We start from the raw sequence: 24387 nt of genomic DNA on the forward strand, positions 1-24387 counted from the left end.
AAAGTATAACACATCTATAGAAAATACATAAATCTTTAAGCATATAGTTCAGTGAATTCTTATAGTGAACACATCCTTGTAACTAATACCCAGACAGAGAAAGAGGATATTAATAGCAATCAGCAGCCCTCCCTTGTATCTCCTTCCAGTTGTTACTCCTCCCACCCTAGGGTTACTCTGATCCTGGCTTTGAACATCCCAGATTAGTTTTGCCTGTTTTCAAACATTATATTAATGGAATCATTCAGCATATGCTCTTTGGTGCCTGGCTTATTTTGCTCAGCATTAGGTTTGTGAGATGTATCAATGTCACTGTGTGTAGTTGTAGATTATTTATTTTTCACTCACTCTTTGTGTATGCCTGCCTGGAAAACTGTGTGATTCTCCTGTGTGTTTGCTGATAATTATATTCTTTTATTACAAGTTAGTTGGGCAGATAAACAGATACATTTATTCATTTCAGTAAATGCAGCAGCTGATAGAAAAATACACATCCTAAGAGATGACTCTTTTCGTTATTTAACATTGATATTTGACTTTCAAGGTGAAATAGAAGCTGGTGTTTTTCAATCTGTTTCAAATTCATCACCTTTACACAGGTGACAGTATAAAAGTTGTGATACTATTTTGCAAGTAGGAAAGTGAAGAACAGCGAGGTTAATGACTGCCTTAGTTCTACCAACAAAAGCCTTCAGAGCCCTTGGATTTCTAGTGCATGAATTCCTTTAAACCCCTTCTTCCAAAGCTTCCAGTGGTCTGTAAGGAAAAGAAAGAGAAAAATAAGATATATTCTTATTTTTTCAGACAGAAAGTAAGATATTAACCAAAGAAACCATTTGTTCAAAAATATCCGATGGGAAAGCATAAACAAATAAAAGCAGACTTCTTTGGATGAAGAAGACTAAATCCAGTTCCACTATGTGTCCTGTATATCTCACTGAAAGTTTGATCAGGGACTGGTTCCCCATATACAGTTCAATCAGTGTTGAAGAATACATAGACCCATGTAGCCTACAAACTCTATCAAGGTATATATAAAACATTCCCATTACCCCAGAAAGCTCACCAGTGCTCCTTCCCAAGCAATCACACTCTTCAGCAGCAACTAACATTTTAACTACTGCCATTCTACAGTGTGTCCATAAAGTCATGGTGCACTTTTGACTGGTCTCAGGAAAGCAACAAAAGACGATAGAAATGTGAAATCTGCACCAAATAAAAGGAAAACTCTGCCAGTTTCATACCTATTCAGTGCAGTTCGATGTGGGCTCATGCACAGATTTTTTAGGGCTCCGTATAGCCTCTACAGACTCGTCACTGACTGATGGCCTACCAGAACGGGGTTTCTCCACCAAACTGCCGGTTTCCTTCAACTGCTTATCCCACCCCACTGAGTAATGTTATTCCTATGTGGTGGTGCTTCGTTATAAACGCGCCGATATTCACATTGCACTTTGGTCATGGATTCGAATTTAGCGAGCCACAGAACACACTGAACTTTCCTCTGTACCGTCCACATCTCGACTGGCATGACCGTGGGCTGCTCCGCTGTATACACAGTGTTATGTCATCATCTGTGCATGTGCACATGCTGCCACGTCATCCTACAGAAACTGGGAGGATTTTCCTTTTATTTGGTGCAGATTTCACATTTCTGTCGTCTTTCGTTGCTTTCCTGTGACCGGTCAAAAGTGTACCATGACTTTACGGACACACTGTATATTAGTTTTGCCTGTTCCAGAACTTCATATACATGAAATTGTACAGTATCCATTCTTTGTGTCTAGTTTCTTCCATTTAGTATAACATTTGTGAAATTCATCCATGTTGTCTGTATTTGTAGTTCATTCCTTTTTATTATTGAATACTATTCCATTGTAATCCATAATATCCCATACTAGAGTAATTTTCTGTTTTCCTGGATAGACATCATTTTATATTTTAAAGAATCAAAATCAGGCATAGCATCCAAAAGGGGACAATGTCCCATTATTGCCAGGTTTTGCACAAGAGGGTGAAGAAATGGGCACACACACAAAGGATAGTTCAGTGCATATTATACAGAAAATTCCCTCAGTTCTTCATTTTGCTTTGCCTGGGAATTTCCTATTAGAGAGGTTGGAGAGTTTTAAAGATTTTGACTTTAAGGCCTGACTTACGGTGGCAGAGTGGATAAAATGTCTACCTGGAATGCTGAGATAGCTGGTTTGAAGTCCTGGGTTTGCCTGGTCAAGGCACATATGGGAGTTGATACTTCCTGCTCTTCCCCCCTTCTCTCTTTTTCTCTCTCTCCCTCCTTTCTAAAATGAATAAATAAAATCTTAAAAAAAGAAGTAATTTATAAAAAAAGATTTTGACTTTAAATTGAGTTGATGACAGTCCTTAATAATTGTGTTTCTTTGGCATTTTTTTGTCTCTTTCTTTTATGGCAGGCTTTGCACTTCTGGGAGGACACCCTTGTTTTCTTACCACACAAGATATCCACTTGGGTGTGAATGAAAGTCTCACAGACACAGCTCGGTTTGTAAATATTCTTCTTTTCAAGGCTTATTTCATAATTGATGAATACATTTGAAAAATAAAATATACTTTTTCTTTTAATAATACTTTTCTCCTTCGGTGTACTCTGTACCGTTGTCTCTTTTCCTTTTTTCTCTCTTTACTTGATGTTCTGAATGCTTCTACCTCATCATCTGGCCACTTTCTGTGGGTTAAGATAATTTTTTTTCTTAGTAGATTGATTATAAAATTGCAAATTTATGGGAAATTAGGAATAATCAAGCATGACTCATACAATTTATAATTGAAGAAATGGAGGTCCATGGAAACTTACATATTCAATGCTAAAATATGACTAGCTAACATTTATTGAGCATTTATTATGTGTCAGCATTGTTCTAATTCATTTAATCCCTATAACAACCCAAAGAGGTTGGAATAAAGAGGTGAAACAACTTCATTAGGGACATACTCACTACTATAACACAAAATCTCAAAATGTTAATGGCTTAACATAATAGTGCAGGTGTTTCTAACTGGTAAGAGGGGAAGGGCTGATTATATATGTGGCCACTGACACACATTGAAAGGGGCTCTACAATCTTCAACATGTGGCCTCTAAGGTTACCCTGGGTGTCAACATCCAGGGAGGAGCTAGGGGAAAAGAACATGGAGGTGGGATGTTTGCTTCAAAGCCACCTTAGAAGGAAGTGGCACAATCACTTCCACTCACATTCTTTTTTTTTCAGACTCTGCCATTTTTATTTCATGACTTCCAAGATTATCCTGGAGGTCAAAGTCCTAGTGGCACATAGAAAAGAGAGAGAATAGGATCATGAAAATGTTTTCTTCTTTTTTAATTTTTATTAATTTTAATTTATTGTGTTAACATGGATTCAAGTATCCTACTCAATATAACACCATCACCCCTCCCCCCCATGTCCCCCATTACACCCCTTTGCCCCCCTTCCCCTAACTCCCTCCCCTCTTCCCTCTGGGATATGCTGTCCTGTTATCTGTATCTATGTGTTGTGTATATATAATTTCACTAATCTCTTCACCTTCTCTGATCCCATCCTCTCATCCCCCTTCCTCTGACAGCTATCCTTCTGCTCCATGTGACCCTGCCTCTGCCTCTATTCCATTCCTCAGTTCACTATGTTCATTAGATTCCACATATAGGTGAGATCATATAATATTTGTCTTTCTATGCCTGGCTTATTTCACTTAGCATAATAATCTCCAGGTCCATCCATGCCATCTCAAAAGGTAATATTTTTTTCTTTTTCATAGGCCATGTAGTATTTCATTGTGTATATGTACCACAGCTTATTCATCCACTCATCCACTGATGGACACTTGGGCTGTTTCCAGATCTTGGCTTTGTGAACAATGCTGCAATAAACAAGGGGGTGCATATCTTCTTTTGAATCAGTGATTTGGTGTTCTTAGAGTTCGAGTAGCTCACCATTACCCAGATGAAAGTAAAGGTGGAAAAAGGCTCATAGCAATTATACTATAGATTGAAACATAGGTCCCTTGATTCTCGTGCAATACTCTTACCAGTATATCATGTCTGGTTGAGAAATAGAGCAAATGTCTTTGTTTAGATATTTTACCCTTGATATAGAAGACTAAGGATGTTTTTTTTCTGAAAACGGTGTACCATAAAGCCACTCCTTGCAGTCAGTGCCTGCTTTTTTTTTATGGCAGTTACACTAGTATACACTAAGGAAACCACTTCATTTGAATTGCTGAAGAGATTTGAAATAAGTCAACTTTAAATCTTTTTGTTACATTATTTCAGATAAGCCAACGTTAATACTAAGAAGTGTTCACCAAAAAGAATAAATAAACAAAAATGAGTTTTTCTTCCAAAAATGATGCCACTGACTGGGATTATATTTGCATAATAATTCTCCTTTTACAAAAATAAAGTATACTTTATTCAAGAGCAAATATTACAAAGCTGGTCGGTCAAGAGATGAAGTCAGGGAAACATCCAGAATAGAGTTTCAGTGGGGAACTTGTATATAGAACCAAATGAATGATGGTGAATGTGTCATGTGTGAACTAATGGTTGGAAAAGCATACAGTTGGATGAAGAGCTGAGCATCCAATAAATAGTTAAGGGGTACAGATTGGCAGCCAGAAAGACGTCAGGGCCCAGAAATCAGTGGAATGGGCAGGACCCCAAAGCAAGACAAGTTGCTAAGCATGAGTTGAAAGCTGTGGATGAAGTATAAACATGTTCTTTTAGTGCTTGCTCTCCACACAAATCCTCCTGCAAGCCCTTAGAGGAGCTCTACATAGATATGACATAAACAATCTGCTTATAAATTTCAACATAATTGGGAACTTTTAGTCCACATAAATAATTAGGTCCATTGCTACATGAATATGTATACAAAAATTTAATTAATAGAATCCCTTCTGATCAGTCCTTCTTATTCAAAAACACTCTGAATGAAAGTAATAGCTCCTCCTTAAAGGATGTATACTATAGAACCCTTGTACTATTATTTTTAAATCTTTGTAAAAACTTTACAAAGTGAATACTGTTGGCCCAATTTTATAGACAATGAAACCAGGACTCAGCCTTAGTAATTAAGTCAGCATTTATATCACGCTAAGACTGTGCTGTTTTGACTACTCCTACTAACTCTTCTAAACATCCCATGAAAGGGCCATGTACCCAAATCCCAGTTAGACTCCCAGAAGGAAAGCAGGTACTTACTTTAAACAGAGATGGATTAAGATCTGTTGAGGCCCTGGGCAGAAGAAAATATTGGGCCCTTTACATTAGAATAAAGTGTAAAGTTGGAGTTTTGCAGGGCTCTTCAGAAGTCAGGGCCCAGGGTGCTCACCCAATGTGCCTGCTGTTAAATCCACCTCTGACTTTAAACCATATTGTTTGTAAAAACATTTTAAACACATTGAGCCATTCTTACCAGTCTTGGGAATGGTGGAAACCCTGTCCAATTCAAAGTCTCCAGATGCCATCCCGGGGCATCTTACAAGCAGGGTCAGGCCTGCTTTGTTAACTCTTTTCTGCATGGCTTGAAAATCACAAGACATGAGATATAGTCCAAGCTTTGCCACTTACCTACTCTGTAAGCTCCATAGGTGAAAATTTCTCTGGATCTGAATTTCCTTTTCTAAAATGTGAGGGAGTTCTGATCCTTAAGGCTAACTTTATACTCCCACATGCATGCAGATATCTTAGATACAAAGGGGTAGTCTTTCAACAGAGGTGTGCCCCAATGTAAACCATGTGTAGACAGTTGTGGAGTAATTTGGACTGAGGTAGAGATAGGTGCTAGAGAGATAATTTCTAATTCTGAAGGTTAGGGTTCAGATGATGTCTGGGTATCTATAGTTTAACAAGCTCCTCAAATGATTCTGCTGCAAGGATGGCTGGACCACACTTTGAGACACTCTGAATTGGGAGGCTGTATTGTAATTTTGGGCTTTTGTGTTGTCAGTCTATGCTAGTGAATTAGTGAAGGGAAAGGGAAAGAAGAGACAGATAATAAGCTATTTATATGGTTTCATGATAACTGGTTATGAAGGGTACTTTGATAATGGAGACGAAATTATTTCAGATTAGTTATTATTAAAATATGTATGTATATATTAAAAGAAAGAAAATAAAAGGAGTTTTGCTTTGGGGAGAAGGTGAAAAATTAAGTGCTGGACGTATTTCATTAAAGGTTGAACCTCCAAATACAAATAAATGGCCACAAGCCATTGAAGATAAAGACTTTGGGTGAGGTTGAAGGCTGGAGAAATTCAAGTGTAAGCTCAGTAGTAGAAAATGAGCTCCAGTCTCACTGTGGGAGAATTGCAGAAGGCTGAATCTTGAGGACAGGTGCAGTTATTAAGGTTCAGGAGGAAATCATCAGGGTACAAGGAGAGTAAGGCTAGTGCAATAGCAGATGAGGCTGCAATGGGAGATGGGAATGTCAGAAAGGGTGGTAGAGTAGTCACTGTGGAAACCCGACTTTCTTTTGTGTACCGCATTACTACTTAATTTGCCAAAATATCTGACAAACAAGATATGGCTGAGATTCAGAGATTCAATAATTCTAAATTGAAGAAGACATGGAAAACCCACTGTCTTTCATAAAAGCAATTGAACAGAAGGAAAGAAGTGAATCTTAATGACATCTGCTCTTTCAGTATGTACTGTGCAAATTATAGAAATTGCCTCCTTGTTTTTTGTTGAAGTTAAATTTTGTAAGATGCAAAGGGATTGGATGGTGTTTAAATAACAGCGCTGGCCCTTTTATCTCAAAAGAGAAGTGCACACCTGACAATGACTGATGGTGTTGCTTCTCCATCTGCCTGTCTGGCTGTTTGGGAGGCCTCCTGGTGGAATAAAGAAAAGTGACTACCCACTGGTAAAAGAGGAACCCGGGGAAGAATACAATGAATGTGACAACAGAAAAAGAAAAAAAAGAAAAAAAAAGGCAAAATCAGGATAGTAGTCTACTGAAAGCCATTAAATGAAATTTCCAAAGTGTTTCTCTTATTTAGTCAAATAATTTAATTATTTATTCAAAATATTTATTAAATATCTTTTTTTCTTTCCAGTCATTGTTTCAGCACTGAAATTAAAATGCTGATCAAATCAAACAAAAGCCTTGGAAATTAGATTCTAGAGAAGGGAGGCTTTCACCAAACAAATAAATAAAGCATGAATAGACTACAGGCTGAAATAAGTGCTATGATGAAGATAAAGCAGGGTGATCTATGGTTGGGGCGAGGATTACTTTTGACTGGTGATCAGGAAAGGCCTCTCTAAGGAGGTGACAGTTGAGAACTCAATGAAAAGACAGAGCCAGATTTGCAAAGCTGTGGGGAGAGCATCACAGACAGAAAGAACTGCTGGTGCAAAAGTTTAAGGCAAGCTTGATGTATCCAGGAACAGAAGAACAGAAAGCAATGTTTTAAAGTCTGCAAATAAATATATTTTTAATCCACAGATAAATACCCTTACAAGTTGGTCCAGTCTCAGCTGCCCAAGGAAGAAAAATAAAATCAGACCCAGGAGTAAAAAACTTAAATACTCATTTAAAATAGAATGTTGCTCTTTTCATTCTTGATTAAAGTAATAAAAGCTGTTTAGTCTTCAAAGTATTGTGGGAAAATTCTCCTTAGCTAAGTCTAAGTTAAGTATCATGTAATCTGAAGTGCTAGTTGGGAGAGGGAGGAGCACTGAGATGAAGCTGTAGACTGATATTGTGGAGAAGCTGGTGTGTCGGGCTCCCCAAGATCACCCCCAGGTTCATGATATATCAAGACTCACAGGACTCAGCACGTGGTTATACTCATGGCTAAGATTCATTACATAAAAAGAAAATACAAAGTAAAGTCAGTAAAGAGAAAAAGCACATGGGCCCAAGTCCAGGGGAGACCAGGTACAAACTTCCAAGGCTCCTTTCTAAGTGGAGACACACAAGACATTCTTAATTCCCCCAGCTGTGTGGTATGGCAACACCTGTGAAATGCTGTTTGCCAGGGAGTCTTTACTCAGTGCCTAAGTTTTTTTACTAGGGATTGGTCACATAGGCAATTTCTGCCTACCATGAACCCAAATGTAGACTCCCAAAAGGAAAGCAGGTGTTCAACATAATCCATAGTGTTTATACAGTTTAGGTAGTGACTCCTCGTTATTTCTAGGAATGCTGGAAACCCACCCAAAGTCCAAGTTCCCCAGAGATTAGCCAAGGGCCAATCTTGTAAGCAGACCATTTGAAATAGGCATGACAAGATTGCTTTATTAACAATTTTTTTTTTTTTTTTTGCACAACAGGGCTCTCATCTTTCTTGTATTTTTCTAACTTCCTTTACCCAGATATACTCAACTGGTAAGGGAGTGTATCCTATACCCATGAGAGGAGAGCCTTAAGATTTAATTTGTGTCCTCAGTTAAGTGTGGGGCCAGCCTCCTATCAGATAGAATCAACCATTACTCACTTCCCTCTTATGAAGTGTTTCTTAGCAAGTCTTTTCCACCCTCTATATGAGCTGTATGAGAAGACACAAAACATATGCATATATTCAGTTAAATTTGCTTCAGATTCGAGGGTATTTTTAGTTGATGTTTTCAATTCTCTTGTGCTCTTCTGTGACTAAGAGTTATATATTCTTTTTTTATTATTACTTGCTCTGGGCTTGTTCTTTTAGATGTGACACCAGAAGTGACACTTTAGCATGACTCATATCTATGATTTTTCGTAACTTTAAAATCAAATGAAACTTAGGAACAGTTGAGAGACATTTTCATTCCAGTTTCAAGGATTTCTGTTTCTTCTATAATGACAGTTGTTCATGCCTAATGCTCTGAGTCCACTATTGAAATGTACATTATAGCTTCAGTCATTTTCACTTTAATACCATACTTCATAATGCAACTTCAAGAACCATGTGTATAAAAAGCTCCATATAACACCATTGTTCTACTCTGATTACTTTTCTTAAATATATAATTTACTTATGGTAAATTACATCTAAAGTGTGTTCTGTCAATGAAAAACTAGTAGAGAGGAAAATCAGCATAAACCACTGTATTAGTTTCCTAGGGCTACAAATTACCACAAATTTGGTGACTTAAAACAACAGAAATGTCTTCTCTCACAGTCTGGAGGATGGAAGTCTAAATTCAATGTGTCAGCAAGGACATGCTTACTCTGAAGACTTCAGAGAAGAATCCTTCCTTGCTTGTTCTGAGCTCTGGTTGCTCCCAGCACTCCTTGACATTCCTTGGCTTGTAGTTGCATCACTCCAAAGTCTGCTTCCATCTTCATTTGGGATTCTTTTGAAGTCTCTATGTATCTTTTTCTCTAATCAGGACATCAGTAGTTGGATTTAGGGCCCACACAACTCCAGTATGACCTCATCTTCACTAATGATAACTGCAAAGATCCTACTTCCAAACAAGGTCACATTCTGAGTTTCCCAGTGGACATAAATTTGGGGTACACCATTACATCACTATAAACCACATATGAACATGTCCTTGAAACAACATAAAAGGGTTTCAAATCATTGTCATTCTGGTAACTCAAATAATGGAAATTCTATAGAAGGATCTGTGGATGAGTCACAGTCCTCAAGATAAATAGTAAACCAGTATCATATTGAAAGAAATATTTTAAAAAGCTGTAATACTGTTTTTAAGATATTTATAGCAGTGATATTAAGGCCAAAGAAAGAAATCTTTCTTAGGATTCTCAGTAAAATATTTTAAAATATTGCCATCTAATGGGAAATACGTACCTAATTAGGTACTAATAATTGTTATCTAATAGGAAATATGATATATTCATGAATCTTTACAGAAGCTAGCAGGCATGGCAGTTATATGTCCTTGGGTAAATGGTAGAAAAAAAACCAGTATCTCTCAGCATTAAATATGATGGATTTATAGTTTAGAGACAGTTTGCAATAGTGTAAAAGGCAGGGGCTTTCAAACAGGGTCAGTCTTCAGTTTCAGGTTAATTCATAGCTCATATCACATTGACCCTGTTGTTTGGACCACTTACTTCTGAGTCTTGGATTTCTCAGCTACAAAATGGAGATATAAATACTTATATCAGTGAGTTATATAAGGCTCAAAGAGAAGGTGCTTGTAAAGGACAGGCACACAGAAGAAATTCAAGCAATGTTGTTTGAATTAAGTGATGGCCTAACTCAATCTCAGGATAAACTCTGACTTAATTATGGCCACCTCTGTGGTCTCCTAGTCAGCTTACACTGACACAAAACTAAAATTTCTAAAGCACATTTTGAGGAGATTATCCTGAATGTCACTATGCTCTACCTATTTATCTCTGAGGTCCTCAAAGCTAGGAGCTAACAACTGAATCAAAGTAATCTGGCTATTATAGAAGCCTCCATGAATAAATTGCATATGGCAATTTCATTCAACATTCCTGAGATTCTTCCAACACCAGCCCATTGGAGAGGTGCCCAACTAGATTTGCTGAAGACTTCATCTTGCTTTCTCATCATTCCTATATTGATATAACTAAAATTATGACCTGAGTAGAGATACCAGAGTGCTGGAATATTATACTGAGTCTGGAATATTATACTGAGTCTCCCTAGAGGGAGACTCAGTCAGCAAGATTTTTACTTTACCAATTTATATTGGGAATAAAGTCTATGTTTTAGAGCCTTAGCCTGCTTTGATAAAAAATAAAACTCTAAAACATACTTTTTAAAGATTTTTTAATGATTGCAGGGTTCTCAAGGGTATCATTATATAAGCCAAAAATTAATCCTACTGTTTGCTAGTCAACTATTCTACTGATAGAAGATATTGGTAACAAACATGATTTTTTTAAGTGAGAGAAAGGGATAGTGAGGCAGACTACTGCCTGTGCCCCAACCGGGATCCCCCCACCACCCCACCAGGGGCTGAAGCTCCAGTACCAAGCTATTTTTAGCACCTGAGGCTGATGTGCTCCAAAGGAGCTATTCCAAGTGACTGGGGCCACACTCAAACCAATTAAGCCACTGGCTGTAGGAGGGAAAGAGGGAAAGAAAAGGGAGATAGGGTGGGGAGGAGAAGAGGATGATTGCTTCTCCTGTGTGCCCTGACCAGGAATTAAACCCTGGACGTCCATACACTGGGCTAATGCTCTGTTCATTGAGACACTGGCCAGGGCCACAAACTGGATTTTAATGGGCACACAGTCTTATTTAAGGCAGAATGGGAACAAAAGGAAGAATGAATGGCAGGACTCTATGAAAATATAGCTTCTGTTTGTTTTTGACTTTTGAAACATATGCACTATGTTCTGATAGTTTAAGAACAACTCAACTCCCCTAAAAGCATCAGGATTCTGTGTGATTATCCATTTCATCTATACACATTTGCTCTTACAATCTGGTCCAGTATACTATTGATTTTGTTTGTTTGCTTTTTAGTATGTGTTCACTCAACAAAAGAGACTCTGCAATAGTCCTTATAGGGTCCATGGGGAAGACTTGGCTTATGGTGATTTTTGTTTTATTTTGTTTTGTTTGTTTTGGCCTTCTGGGTGTTTTAATTATTCCTAAATGAGTGTTGATCTTAAATCAAAGGACAAAATATCAGGGAATACCCTGTTCCCCTAAAAATAATACATCCCCCAAAGATAAGACCTAGTGCAACTTTTTTCAAGCTTAGAAATATAAGGTCTCCCCTGAAAATAAGACCTAGTGCATCTTTAGGAACAAAAATTAATATAAGACACTGTCTTATTTTCAGGGAAACAGGGTAGATTATTATACATGAAAATAGTCACAAGAAATTCTTGATGGAATTCAGAGTATGGCTGGTTATGCTGATGTTTGTGATGACATGACTATAGTATATTAATAAATGTTGATTTTTTGTTCAACAATAAATGTGAATTCTTGTTCATGGAAAAATAAGACATCCCCTGAAAATAAGACCCAGCACATCTTTAGGAGCAAAAATTAATATAAGACAATGTCTTATTTTCAAGGAAACAAGGTAATAAAAACTCAGGGTTGGGAAGATCTTCATGGGTTACTGAGATCAACCATCCTTTTCATAACTCCACACCATCCTTCAAAATTGTCCTTGAACCTGAGTGAAGATATTTAGTATACCTGACTATTCTGAAAAGAGTTTATGTAAATTGACTGAGAATTCACTTTTAAATTGAGTTGAAAGTGGTCTTGCTATGGCTCTTCTCAATGTTCTTTTTTTAGTGTCTTTATAAATTCATGCATTTTAACATATTTTAAAGTTTCAGTTCATATTTAGTCAATGTGTTCTGTCTTCAAGTTGGCTACTCGGTCATTTTGACATAACACTATTAGTCTTTGCTTTGTTGATTTGGCAAAATATTCCAAGCTCATCTTATATATTTCTTTACCAAGTTTAAGAACTAGCCATTGCTCTAAGAAGCCCTAGTTTATTTTCAATTACTATCAAAAGTATTTTTTCCTGGTTATTCCAATAATATTCCTTTTGTTAGAAACTACTAAAATATTTTAGAAATATAGATAGACCTATGCCAATCTTCTCTTTTTTAAAACAGCAGCAAGAGACAATATGGGGAAAATCAAACACATTTTAAACATTTAGGCAAAATTAAGACATTTTCACTTATTTTTAATCCCCATACTGTCTTTTAATTATCCATAAGAAATTGATATGTGTGAGAACTTTAAATTTGTGTAGTATGGATATTGCAAAAGATGTTTTGGTGCCATTGTGAACAGATACCTAAGATTGTCTGCAAAGTTTCAGGAATCCAATGGAAGGCAAACAGGACTCTACATATTTAATGAAAATGAAAAAAGACCAAATGAAAAGTCATTACAGAGCCAGAGAGTATTTTTAACTTGACAACCTTTCATTTGGCACATAAACACAGATGTTAGAATGTTTAAAACAAGAGTTTTAAATTCACATAGAGCTATAGAACAATGATTTCACTTTACCTTCACCTTCAGTGGGTGAAGCAGGATTGCAGTGGCATTTTATAACAAGCTTTGCTCTTGGTCCTGTTGCCCATAGATTCTTTGATATCCAAGGGCTTTTGCATCTACAGGAATATTCCCTACTCTGCACATTTTTTTACTGTCCAATCTGTTAATCTTATTAATTTATCAAACATTTAGCATTCCTTTAAACATAAAATAGCAAACATTTCTCAGTGGATTTTAAAGTGTGCTCCCCAAACCCACAGCATAAGCAGCACCTGTTAGAAATGCAAATTTCTTTTGGGCCCCAAACAAGCCCTGCTGAATCTGAACCACCACTGGCTGTGTTCTAACAAGACCTCCTGGTGATTTTGATGCGTGTTCAAGTTTCAGAATGATTGCTTTAAAGATTCACATACTTCTTATCAACCTATAAATCAAATACATATTAAAGGAACAAGTATCCTCAGCCATTTAAATACTGATTGCAAATATAATCAAATGCTTAACATTTAACTAAATCACAAGCCTAGCATTTCAGATTTCCTTGAATGTTCTAAACATTTTAAAAAGAAAAAAGATCCACATAAAATATCAGTTTGATTGCAGAGCTGATTAATATTTAACAACAAAAACTGGGTATAATGCTGTTAACATCATAGATTTAATATTGTCATTTGTATCCCTACTTTTATTCTTTCCCTTACATGGTTCTGGAATTTAAATTTCTATACACTGCTGGGTTGTCTGAAATTCTACACGAGACTATTTTTATACATTTTCATGACTTATGTATGTAATTTTACCACACTGAAATTTTTTAAAAGAAAATCACTTTCAGAGGCTGGGAATGCAAGTTAAGTGGATTGCTGACCACTTAATTTGATTGGGTTTGGGGATAAATTCAAGATGATTTAAAATCAAGCTGCTGGCCATGAGGCTGGATATATTTTTATCGCATAGTTTTCACTTTTTATCATGGACTCTATATTGATTTTCTATTGTTGCTTTAATAAATAACCACACAGTTAGGGACTTGAAACAACACAAATTTATTATTTTACACTTCTGGAGGTCAGAGGTCTAAAATGAGCCCACAGGGCTGAGTTGCTTCTGGAGGCTTCAGTGAAGAATCTAATTCCTTGCCTTTTCCAAGCTCCAGAGGCTGCCTACGTCCTTTGGCTCTATCTTCAAAGCCTGCAGCATAACTATATAGTATCTTCTCTCTATTCTGACCTGCTGCCTCTCTCTTATAAGGACACTTGTAATTATAATGGGCCCACCCAAGGATAATCTTTCTATCTCAAGATAATTAATTTAATCACATCTGCAAAATTCCTTTTGCCAAGTAAAGTAACATATTCATGGGTTCTGGGGATTAGGACATAGACATCTTTGGAAAGGGACATTATTCTGTCTACAATTCGATACATATTCACATTGTGCATATAAATTCTGAGTTTTCAAAATAAATTATTCTTTAACTTTTATCAGTTTTAATTTATTAGCAGTACATGACACATTGTAATATTTTTATGATATATTAACTTGGCCTAATTTAAATATTTAAAAATACATGCTGTTTTCATTGGTATTGTGTTATACTTAGTTCAGTTATCAAGAGGGTTTATTCTCAGAGAGATAGGAAAGTGAGTTGGAAAATTTAGATCTCTTCTTCAGGACAATTAACTAAGTTATTATTTTGGAATAAATGGCTGTATTGCCTTTCTACTTGGAAATTATTTATGACAACTGGTGCTAGTTAATTCCTGGACTCCTCTTCTGTTTCACTTTATATAAGACTGCAAATGTGGATGGGGCCTCTCCACCTATGGTAGCTTCTACTATTTCCAGGACTATTTGGTTTATGAGTTATGTTATTCTTTGTGGTTTACACAGATTGAAATGGTACACATTTATATTTGACGAACAGAAATATATTTAGCAAAACCCCATAAAATATCTATATTTATACAGTTATATATATATGAACACTTTCCTATTTTAAGTAAATAAATTTAAATGTTCATGGTAATAATCATCCTTCTTTGATATTAGAATTGCATTTTTACATTTTCTTATTGTTACTCTTTTCTTATGAGCATCATGACCTTTTACAAGCATACCTAGTTTCATTTAATAATTTTTGTTACTATAAATGATCACATCTTGACAATGGGATTTCCTTTAAGTTGATACTTTTTTCCTTATAGCACTGCCCTTGCCATTGTAAAAATCACTTTTGCTTCCTGGCAACAACAGGAGTTACATATCTATACTAATTTTGTCCTGCCCAAAGACATGGAATTGATTATCCTCTAATGGTTTGGGCTCTCTCCCTCTCTCCCTCCCTCCCTCCCTCCCTCCCTTCCTTTCTCTCCCTCTCTCTCTCTCTCTCTCTCTCTCTCTCTCATTATTCTTTCTTCTTTTCCCCTTCTCCCTCCCTCCCTCCCACTCCTTCTCACTCTCTTTTTCTCTCTCTCTTCCTTTCTTTCTTCCTTTTAAAATAAAACAGTGTTAAGACCAAAATCTGGGTACTAGAGATACTTATAAGTGTTGAGGGGAGAAAAGATTATACCCACTGCTGCTTCTATGAAATTTCTGTTGGTAGTGACTAAAAGGAAAGAAAAATACTTCTTTTACAAGTGTATAAGATCTCATTCCTCCCAGTAAAATACATCATGTTGTTATTCCTTTCTTTTCTTATATATAGTATGAGATTTCAGCAACTACTAAGAATTTCCTCCTCCACAATGACCCCATTGTTTTATCCAGCAGCAGAGTATACCCTCTCCTCCCACCCCCCTCTCTCTATTTTTTTTAGGACAATAATTCTCAGACTTGTCTTTACATTAGAATAACTTGGAGAGCTTTAAAAATATTGATGTGAAATGCTATGAAGATATCAATAAAATTCATTTAACTGTCATTTAAAGAAGCTCTTTTCTTGCTAATTTTCTGTCTAGAAGATCTACCCATTGATGTCAGTGAGTGGTTAAAATCCCCTACTTTGAATGTATTGCTGTTGATCTCTCCTTTTATGCCCATCAAAATGTGCTTTACATATGTAGGTGCTCCTATGCTGGCTGTGTAAATATTTACAAGGGTTATATGTAGTGTCCTTCTCTCTCTCTTGCTATATATAGTCTTTGTTTGGAAGTCTCTTTTGTCTGATATAAGTATTGCTACTCCATCTTTTTTTCGTATTCATTTTCATGGAATATTTATTTCTCACCCCTTCAATTTTATTTTGCATGAGTTTAAATGGTGATGGACAAAGACTTGACTTAAGTGGTGAACACACAATATGTTGTACAGAAATGTTTTAGAATTGTGCATCTGAAACCTGTATAATTATGTTAACCAGTGTCAACTCAATAAAATAAAATTAAAATAAAAAATAAAACTATAGGTTTCAGGTATACAATAAGACATCTGCATACAGTATCGTGCATTCACCACCCAAAGTAAAGTCTCATCTAGTCCCTCCCTTGCCCACTTTCACTTCCCCCATCCTCCTTTCCCTCTGGCTATCAACATACGTTTGTCCATGTCTGTGTGTCATATATATACATAGACATAGACATTTACACATACACGTTTTGGCTTATTCTCTTCGTCTCTTTTCACTCAGCCATCCAACCCCCCACCCCCTGACAGCTATTAGTCTGTTCTCTGTATCTATACTTCTGTATCTATTTTGTTTGCTAAATTATTTTGTTCATTAGATTCCACATATAAGTGAGACTATATGGCATTTGTTTTTCTCTGATTGACTTATTTCACTTAGCATATTGATCTACATCGATCTATTCTGCCACAAAGGTAAGATTTCATTTCTTCTGACTGTGTAGTATTCCATTGTGTAAATGTATCACAGATATATTTTTTTATCTTTTTTATCTAATGATGGGCATTTGGGCTGAACAGAGATCTTGGTTATGGTAAATAATGCTGCAATGAACATAGGGATGCATATACTCTTTTGAATTGGTGTTTCAGGTTTCTTCGGGTATATTCCCAGAAGTGAAATCACTGGGTCAAAAGGCAGTTCCATTTTTAATTTTTTGAGATAACACCATACTGCTTTCCACAGTGGCTGCACCAGTCTGCATTCCCACCAACAGTGCACGAGGGTTTCCTTTTTTCCACACCCTCACCAACACCTGTTATTTGCTGATAATATCCATTTGGACAGATATGAGGTGATGTCTCATTGTGGATTTAAAGGCATTTCTCTGGTGATTAGTGATGATAAGCATCTTTTCACATGTCTATTGGCCCATTGTAAGTCCTCTTTAGAAGACTGTCTTTTCAGAACCTTTACCCAGTTTTTAAATTAGATTTATTTATTTATTTTGGGTGTTACATTTTAAAAGTCCTTCATAAATTTTGGATTTTAATCCCTTATCAGATGTATCAGCAAATATGTCCTCCTATTCAGTGGGTTGTCTTTTCATTTTGTTAATGGTTTCCTTAGTTGTGCAAAAGCTTTTCAGTTTGATGTAGTCACATTTGCTTATATTTTCTCTCATTTCCCTTGCCCGAGGAGATATATCTGAAAAAATATTGCTACAAGATATGTCTGAGATTATTGCCTATGTTTTCTTCTAGGATTTTTATAGCGTTGTGTCTAATATTTAAGTCTTTAATCCATTTTGAGTTTATTCTTATGCATGTCGTAAGAAGGTGGTCTAGTTTTATTTTTTTTGCAAGTATCTGCCCGGTTTTCCAAACACTATTTATTGAATAGACTGTCATTACCTCATTGTATGTTCTTGCTTCCTTTGTCGTATTTTAATTGATCATATAGGCATGGGTTGATTTCTGAGTTCTCTATTATGTTCCTTTGATCTATATGTCTGTTTTTATTCTACTACCATGCTGATTTGGTTACTGTGGCTTTGTAGTATAGATTGATATCAGGTAGCATGACTCCGACTTTGTTCTTCTTTTTCAAAACTACTGTGGCTATTTGGGGTCTTTTGTGACTCTATTTAAATTTTTGGAATAACTTTTCTAGTTCTGTAAAATACACCATTGGCATCTTTATAGGAATTGCACTGAATCTATAGATTGCTTTGAGTAATATGGACATTTTAATTATGTTAATCCTTCCAATCTATGAACATAGTATATTCTTCCACTTGCTTTTATCTTCAATTTTTTTCTTCAGTGTCTTATAATTTTTTAATACTGGTGTTTTACATTCTTGGTTATATGTATTCCTAGGTATTTTATAATTTTTAAACAATTGTGAAAGGTACTGTTTTCTTGGTTCCTCTTTCTGTTAGATCATTATTGTATAAAAATGAAACTGATTAATGAATATTTATTATATATCCTGATACTTTACTGAATTTATATCTTAGTTATAGCATTTTTTGTGTGTGTGTGGAATCATTTGGGTTCTTTTTTTATTATTATTTATTTATTTATTTATTTATTTATTTTTTCTGAAGCTGGAAACGGGGAGAGACAGTCAGACAGACTCCCGCATGCGCCCGACCGGGATCCACCCGGCACGCCCACCAGGGGCGAAGCTCTGCCCACCAGGGGGCGATGCTCTGCCCCTCCGGGACGTCGCTTTGCCACGACCAGAGCCATGCTAGCACCTGGGGCAGAGGCCAAGGAGCCATTCCCAGCGCCCGGGCCATCTTTGCTCCAATGGAGCCTTGGCTGTGGGAGCGGAAGAGAGAGACAGAGAGGAAGGAGGGGGGGTGGAGAAGCAAATGGGCGCTTCTCCTATGTGCCCTGGCCGGGAATCGAACCCGGGTCCCCCGCACGCCAGGCCGATGCTCTACCGCTGAGCCAACCGGCCAGGGCCATTTGGGTTCTTCATATACAGTATAATATTATCTGCAAATAATGACAATTTTACTACTTCCTTTCCAATTTGGATGGCTTTTATTTCTTCTTCTTGTTTCATTGCTGTGGTTAGGACTTCCTGCACTATACTGAATAAGAGCAGTGTTAGCAGACATCCCTGTCTTGTTCCTGATCTTAAGGGAAACCCTTAAGTATGATTTTGGCTATGTGTTTGTTATATATGGCCTTTATTATTTTGAGGTATGTTCCCTCTATTCCCACTTGCTGAGCGTTTTTATCAGAAATGGGTGCTGGGTTTTGTCAAATGCTTTTTCAGCATCTATTGATATGATCATATGATTTTTATATTTCATTTTGTTTATGTGGTGTATCACATTTATTTTATTTTATTTAAAATTTTTTTTATTTATTCATTTTTAGAGAGGAGAGAGAGAGGAAGAAAGAGAGAGACAGAGAGGGAGAGAGAGGAGAGACAGAGAGAGAAGGGGGGAGGAGCAGGAAGCATCAACTCTCATATATGCCTTGACCAGGCAAGCCCAGGGTTTCGAACCGGCGACTTCAGCATTTCCAGGTCGACGCTTTATCCACTGCGCCACCACAGGTCAGGCTATCACATTTATTGATTTGCAGATGTTGTACCATCCTTGTAGCCTCAGAATAAATCCCATGTCATTATGGTGTATAACCATCTTAATGTGTTGCTGGATCTGGTTTGCTAATATTTTGTTGAGGATTTTAGCATCTATGTTCATCAGTGATGTTGGCTTATAATTTTCTTTCTTTGTAGTGTTTTTATCTGGTTTTGGAATTAGAATAATGCTGGCCTTGTAAAATGAGCTTGAAAGTCTTCCCTCCTCTTGAGTATTTTTGGAATAGTTTGAGAAAGATAGGTGTTACTTCTTTGAATGTTTGGCAAATTCACCTGGGAAACCATCCTGTCCAGGACTATTGTTTGTTGGGAGTTTTTTGATTAGTGCTTCAATTTGACTAGCTATAATCTGTGTATTCAGATTCTCTGAGCCTTCCTGATTCAGTTTTGGATGATTATATGGTTCTAGAAATTTACCCATTTTATCTGGATTATCCAATATGTTGCCATATAGTTCATAATATTCTCTTACAATGCTTTCTATTCCTTTAGTGTTTATTGTCACTTCTCTTTTATCTCTGATTTTATTTATTTGGATCCTTTCTCTTCTTTTTTCAGTGAGAGAGAGAGAGAGAGAGAGAGAAGGAGAGACAGGAAGGGAGAGAGATGAGAAATTGAGAAATGTCAACTTATAGTTGTGGCACCTTAGTTGTTCATTGAATGCTATCTCATATCTGCCCTGACCCGAGGGCTCCAGCTGAGCCAGTGACCCTTTGCTCAAGCCAGTGACCTTGGCTTCAAGCCAGAGACTTTTAGGCTCAAGCCAGAGACCATGGGGTCATAGCTATGATCCCACGCTCAAGCCATTGACCCCTTGCTCAAGCTGGAGATCTCGCACTCAAGCTGGTGAGCCTGTGCTCAACCCTGATGAGCTGGTGCTCAATCTGGCAATCTCAGGGTTTTGAACCTGGATCTTTAGCATCTCAGGCAAACACTCTATCTACTGCACCACCACCTGGTCAGGCTCTCTTTTTTTCTTGATGAGTTTCTTTAAAAGGTTTGTTAATCTTATTTATCTTTTCAAAGAACTAGCTCTTTGGTTTCATTGATTATTTTTTATCTCTATTTCATTTATTTCTCTTTTTATCATTATTATTTCCTTTCATCCACTCACTCTGGGCTGTGTTTGTTGTTCTTTATCAAGTTCCTTTAAGTATGTGATTAGATTGTATATTTGAGATTTTTCTTGTTTCCTGAGGTAAGCCTGTAATGCTATAAATTTCCCTCTTAAGGATTTCTTTGCTGTGTCCCATAGATTTTGGGTTGTTAAGTTCTCATTTTCATTTGTTCCAAAGTATCTTTTGACCTCATTGTTAACCAATTATTTGTTTAGTAACATATTGTTTAGCTTCCATGTCTTCATATGTTTTTCTTTTCTTTTTTTCTTGTGATTGATTTCTAGTTTCACACCATTATGATCAAAGATGTTTGATATGCTTTCAATATTCTTAAATTTAGCGAGACTTGGCCCTGGCTGGTTGGCTCAGCGGTAGAGTGTTGGCCTGGCGTGCGGAAGTCCCGCGTTCGATTCCCGGCCAGGGCACACAGGAGAAGCGCCCATCTGCTTCTCCACCCCTCCCCCTCTCCTTCCTCTCTGTCTCTCTCTTCCCCTCCCACAGCCAAGGCTCCATTGGCGCAAAGATTGCTCAGGCACTGAGGATGGCTCTGTGGCCTCTGCCTCAGGCGCTAGAATGACTCTGGATGCAACAGAGTGATGCCCCGGAGGGGCAGAGCATCGCCCCCTGGTGGGCATGCCGGGTGGATCCCGGTCGGGCGCATGTGGTAGTCTGTCTGACTGCCTCCCCATTTCCAGCTTCAGAAAAATGAAAAAAAAAAAATTTAGCGAGACTTGTTTTGTGTCCTAACATGAAACCTGTATGGTTTTATTAACAATTTCACCCCAATAAATTCATTAAAATAAAATAAAAACATTGATGTAAATCCCTCACCATAGCTTCTGATTTAAACTTCCATAGGGCAGAATATGGCATCAGGATTTTTTATAGCTCCATAGGTGATACTAATGGGCAGTCATGTTGAAGACTTCTGTTCTAGGAGCTGATGGGCAACCTCAATAAAGTAGACAAGGCACTTTCGCATGGTATTTGTTGGGAAAACAGCTGTGTTCAGCTTGCTCACTGGTGTACTGGCTGCAAGCACTTTGCTTGAATGGTGCATGAGCATGTGGCAGAGGCATATGTGCATAGCTTATGTAAGCCTATGGATGCTTGTACTCAGTGTGGACTGCAGTTGGTGAATGGCAGTTGCCTGCCCACCATTGTGAGGGTTCATTTTTCTGTTTGTTCACTTGTTTACCTGAGAAGAGGGTTTCCCATGCCTGTTTGCTCATCTACCATTGCAAAAATCTATTAAACGGGAATGGTCCAAAGCTTTTTGGATCCACAGTTTCTCTACCATCTGCCCGAATCCAATGTGAACCTGCCTGGCCTTGACCATTGGCATTACAGGATTATATTATAGAGCAGTGGTCCCCAACCCCCGGGGCCATGAACCGGTACCAGTCTGTGGGTCATTTGGTACTGGTCCGCAGAGGAAGAATAAATAACTTACATTAGTTCAATTTTATTTATATTTAAGTCTGAACGATGTTTCATTTTTAAAAAATGACCAGATTCCCTCTGTTACATCCGTCTAAGACTCACTCTTGACACTTGTCTCAGTCACGTGATACATTTATCCATCCCACCCTAAAGGCTGGTCCGTGAAAATATTTTCTGACATTAAACCACTCTGTGGCCCAAAAAAGGTTGGGGACCACTGTTATAGAGGATCCCGGGATACCAAGTCTACATTATAATCAGGGCAAGTTAATGCCTGTTTTGCTTCAAGAGCTCTTGGGATTGTTTAAGGGAGGGAATCACAATGCTCTTTTTCAATCTTCTTTAAAAACTCATGTATAGATCAATGATTTCTTCAATTGTTCCCCTAGCATCTCCCTCCTTTGGCCTCATCTTTCCTCAGTCTTTCCTAATCTTGCTTTAATTACTGCAAGTTTTTCAAAGACCCTGGTTTCCTCAACTATGAGGTTAAGATAGTGGTTATATGTAATACACACTAAACCTAGCAAAACCCAAGTACACATTGTAAAGTTCATGAAAATCATAAGGGTTGACAGCCCATGGCCAAAATGCCTGAAGTTATTTAAGAGGCTACAATGGAAGTCAACTTTGTTTTTCTGACTGAGATTTCAGAAAGTCAACTGCAATAGTTAATCCAGATTTTTTTTTTCTTTGCACTTTTCCGAAGCTGGAAACAGGGAAGCAGTCAGCCAGACTCCCGCATGTGTCTGACCGGGATCCACCCGGCATGCCCACCAGGGGGCAATGCTCTGCCCATCTGAGGCATTGCTCTGTTGCAACCAGAGCTATTCTAGACCCTGAGGCAGAGGCCATGGAGCTATCCTCAGCGTGGGGCTAACTTTGCTCCAATGGAGCCTTGGATGCGGGAGGGGAAGAGAGAGACAGAGAGGAAGGAGAGGGGGAGGGGTGGAGAAGCAGATGGGCGCTTCTCCTGTGTGCCCTGGCCGGGAATCGAACCCGGGACTCCTGCACGCCAGGCCAATGCTCTACCACTGAGCCAACCGGCCAGGGCCAGATATTTTTTTTATCCTACATGTATACATTTTAAGTTGTGATACATTTTTAAGAAGTCCTTTGGGGTCAAACAACCTTCTCTCCCATAGGATTTTAGGTATCATAAAATTAACCAATTCTTCTGAAATAGGGAATTGGTAATTAATTATAATTGTAGATGTTGTTGGGATATACCTCTCCAACCACGGTACTTTCTGATAATACAGTAAAAAGCCTGCATTCTATAGTATGAAGCATCAACATATCTGTACTGGGAAGGGAATTTTATTAAGATCTTGAAGAAAGAAGTGAAGATTTAAAATTCGTTTAAAATAATAACCTGTGCCTTAGGACAGTGGTTCTCAAGATTTGGAAGGTTATCTGAGTTACTTGGGAAATTTGGTAAAAGTAAAAAGGTCCAGCCTGACCTTTGGTGGCGCAGTGGATAAAGCGTCGACCTGGAAATGCTGAGGTCGCCGGTTCGAAACCCTGGGCTTGCCTGGTTCGAGCTCCTCCCCCTTCTCTCTCACTGTCTCTCTCTCTCCTCTCTCTCTCTCCTCTCTCTAAAAAAATGAATAAATAAATAAAAAATTAAAAAAAGAAAAAGAAAAAAAAAAGTAAAAAGGTCCAGACTCTACCCTATTTCAGGAACTTGGGCCTTTGTAGCCTAGTAGCTCTTCACTTAGTCTTTATACACACCTACATTTTGGGACCATTGCCTTAGGGCATCCAATAGTTTAGGGTAGTTGATTACTCTAAGGAGGGGGCCTTAATGAAAGGAAGTAGATTATTCATTTTTTGAATTTGATATTCCCTTTTCCTTTAATTAAACTTGAAAGCAATCCCTAACAATAAGATTATGGACAAAGATTTCTGTCTTTCTGGACTTCCATGTCCTATTTTTTTTGGGGGGGGGAAGGTGCTGGTTAGAGTTTTAAGGAAAAAACTGATGGTGATTTAAAAAAATATAGTGACCTTGTCCATCACCAAATACCCTTCTTCACCTCCCCCACTCCAAAACTATATAATTATGTTAACTAGTGTCACCCTAATAAAAAATATATGGTGACCTACATTCCATCTTTCTTGGAAGTCTCAAACTTTAATAAACAAAAGAATCACCTGAAAATCCTGTTAAAATCCTGCTTCTGATTTAGTAAATCTGGGTGAGGCCAGTGATTCTAGAGTTCCAACAACCTTCCAGGTGGTGCTGATACTGCTGACCTGAGCAATGAGGTGCTTGTTTTGGTTATCAATCTTGGTTGCATATTGGAATCTCCTGGAAAATTTAAGACACTATACTGATCCCAGCCCTGGCTGGATAGTTAAATTGGTTAGAGCATCATCCTGATTTGCCAACGTTGG

General features: G+C 37.6%; 1 protein-coding gene across 1 annotated transcript in view; it reads left to right on the plus strand.

The window, feature by feature from the left end:
- OTC (ornithine transcarbamylase) overlaps positions 1-24387 on the plus strand; it is a 65080-nt gene that overhangs the window by 16938 nt on the left and 23755 nt on the right. The window contains exon 4 of the mRNA XM_066356562.1: positions 2433-2520. Within this exon, the coding sequence (XP_066212659.1) occupies positions 2433-2520 (88 nt within the window). The remainder of the gene's footprint in view (positions 1-2432; positions 2521-24387) is intronic.

Source organism: Saccopteryx leptura, chromosome X (genome assembly GCF_036850995.1).
Source record: "Saccopteryx leptura isolate mSacLep1 chromosome X, mSacLep1_pri_phased_curated, whole genome shotgun sequence".
Lineage (NCBI taxonomy): Eukaryota > Metazoa > Chordata > Mammalia > Chiroptera > Emballonuridae > Saccopteryx > Saccopteryx leptura.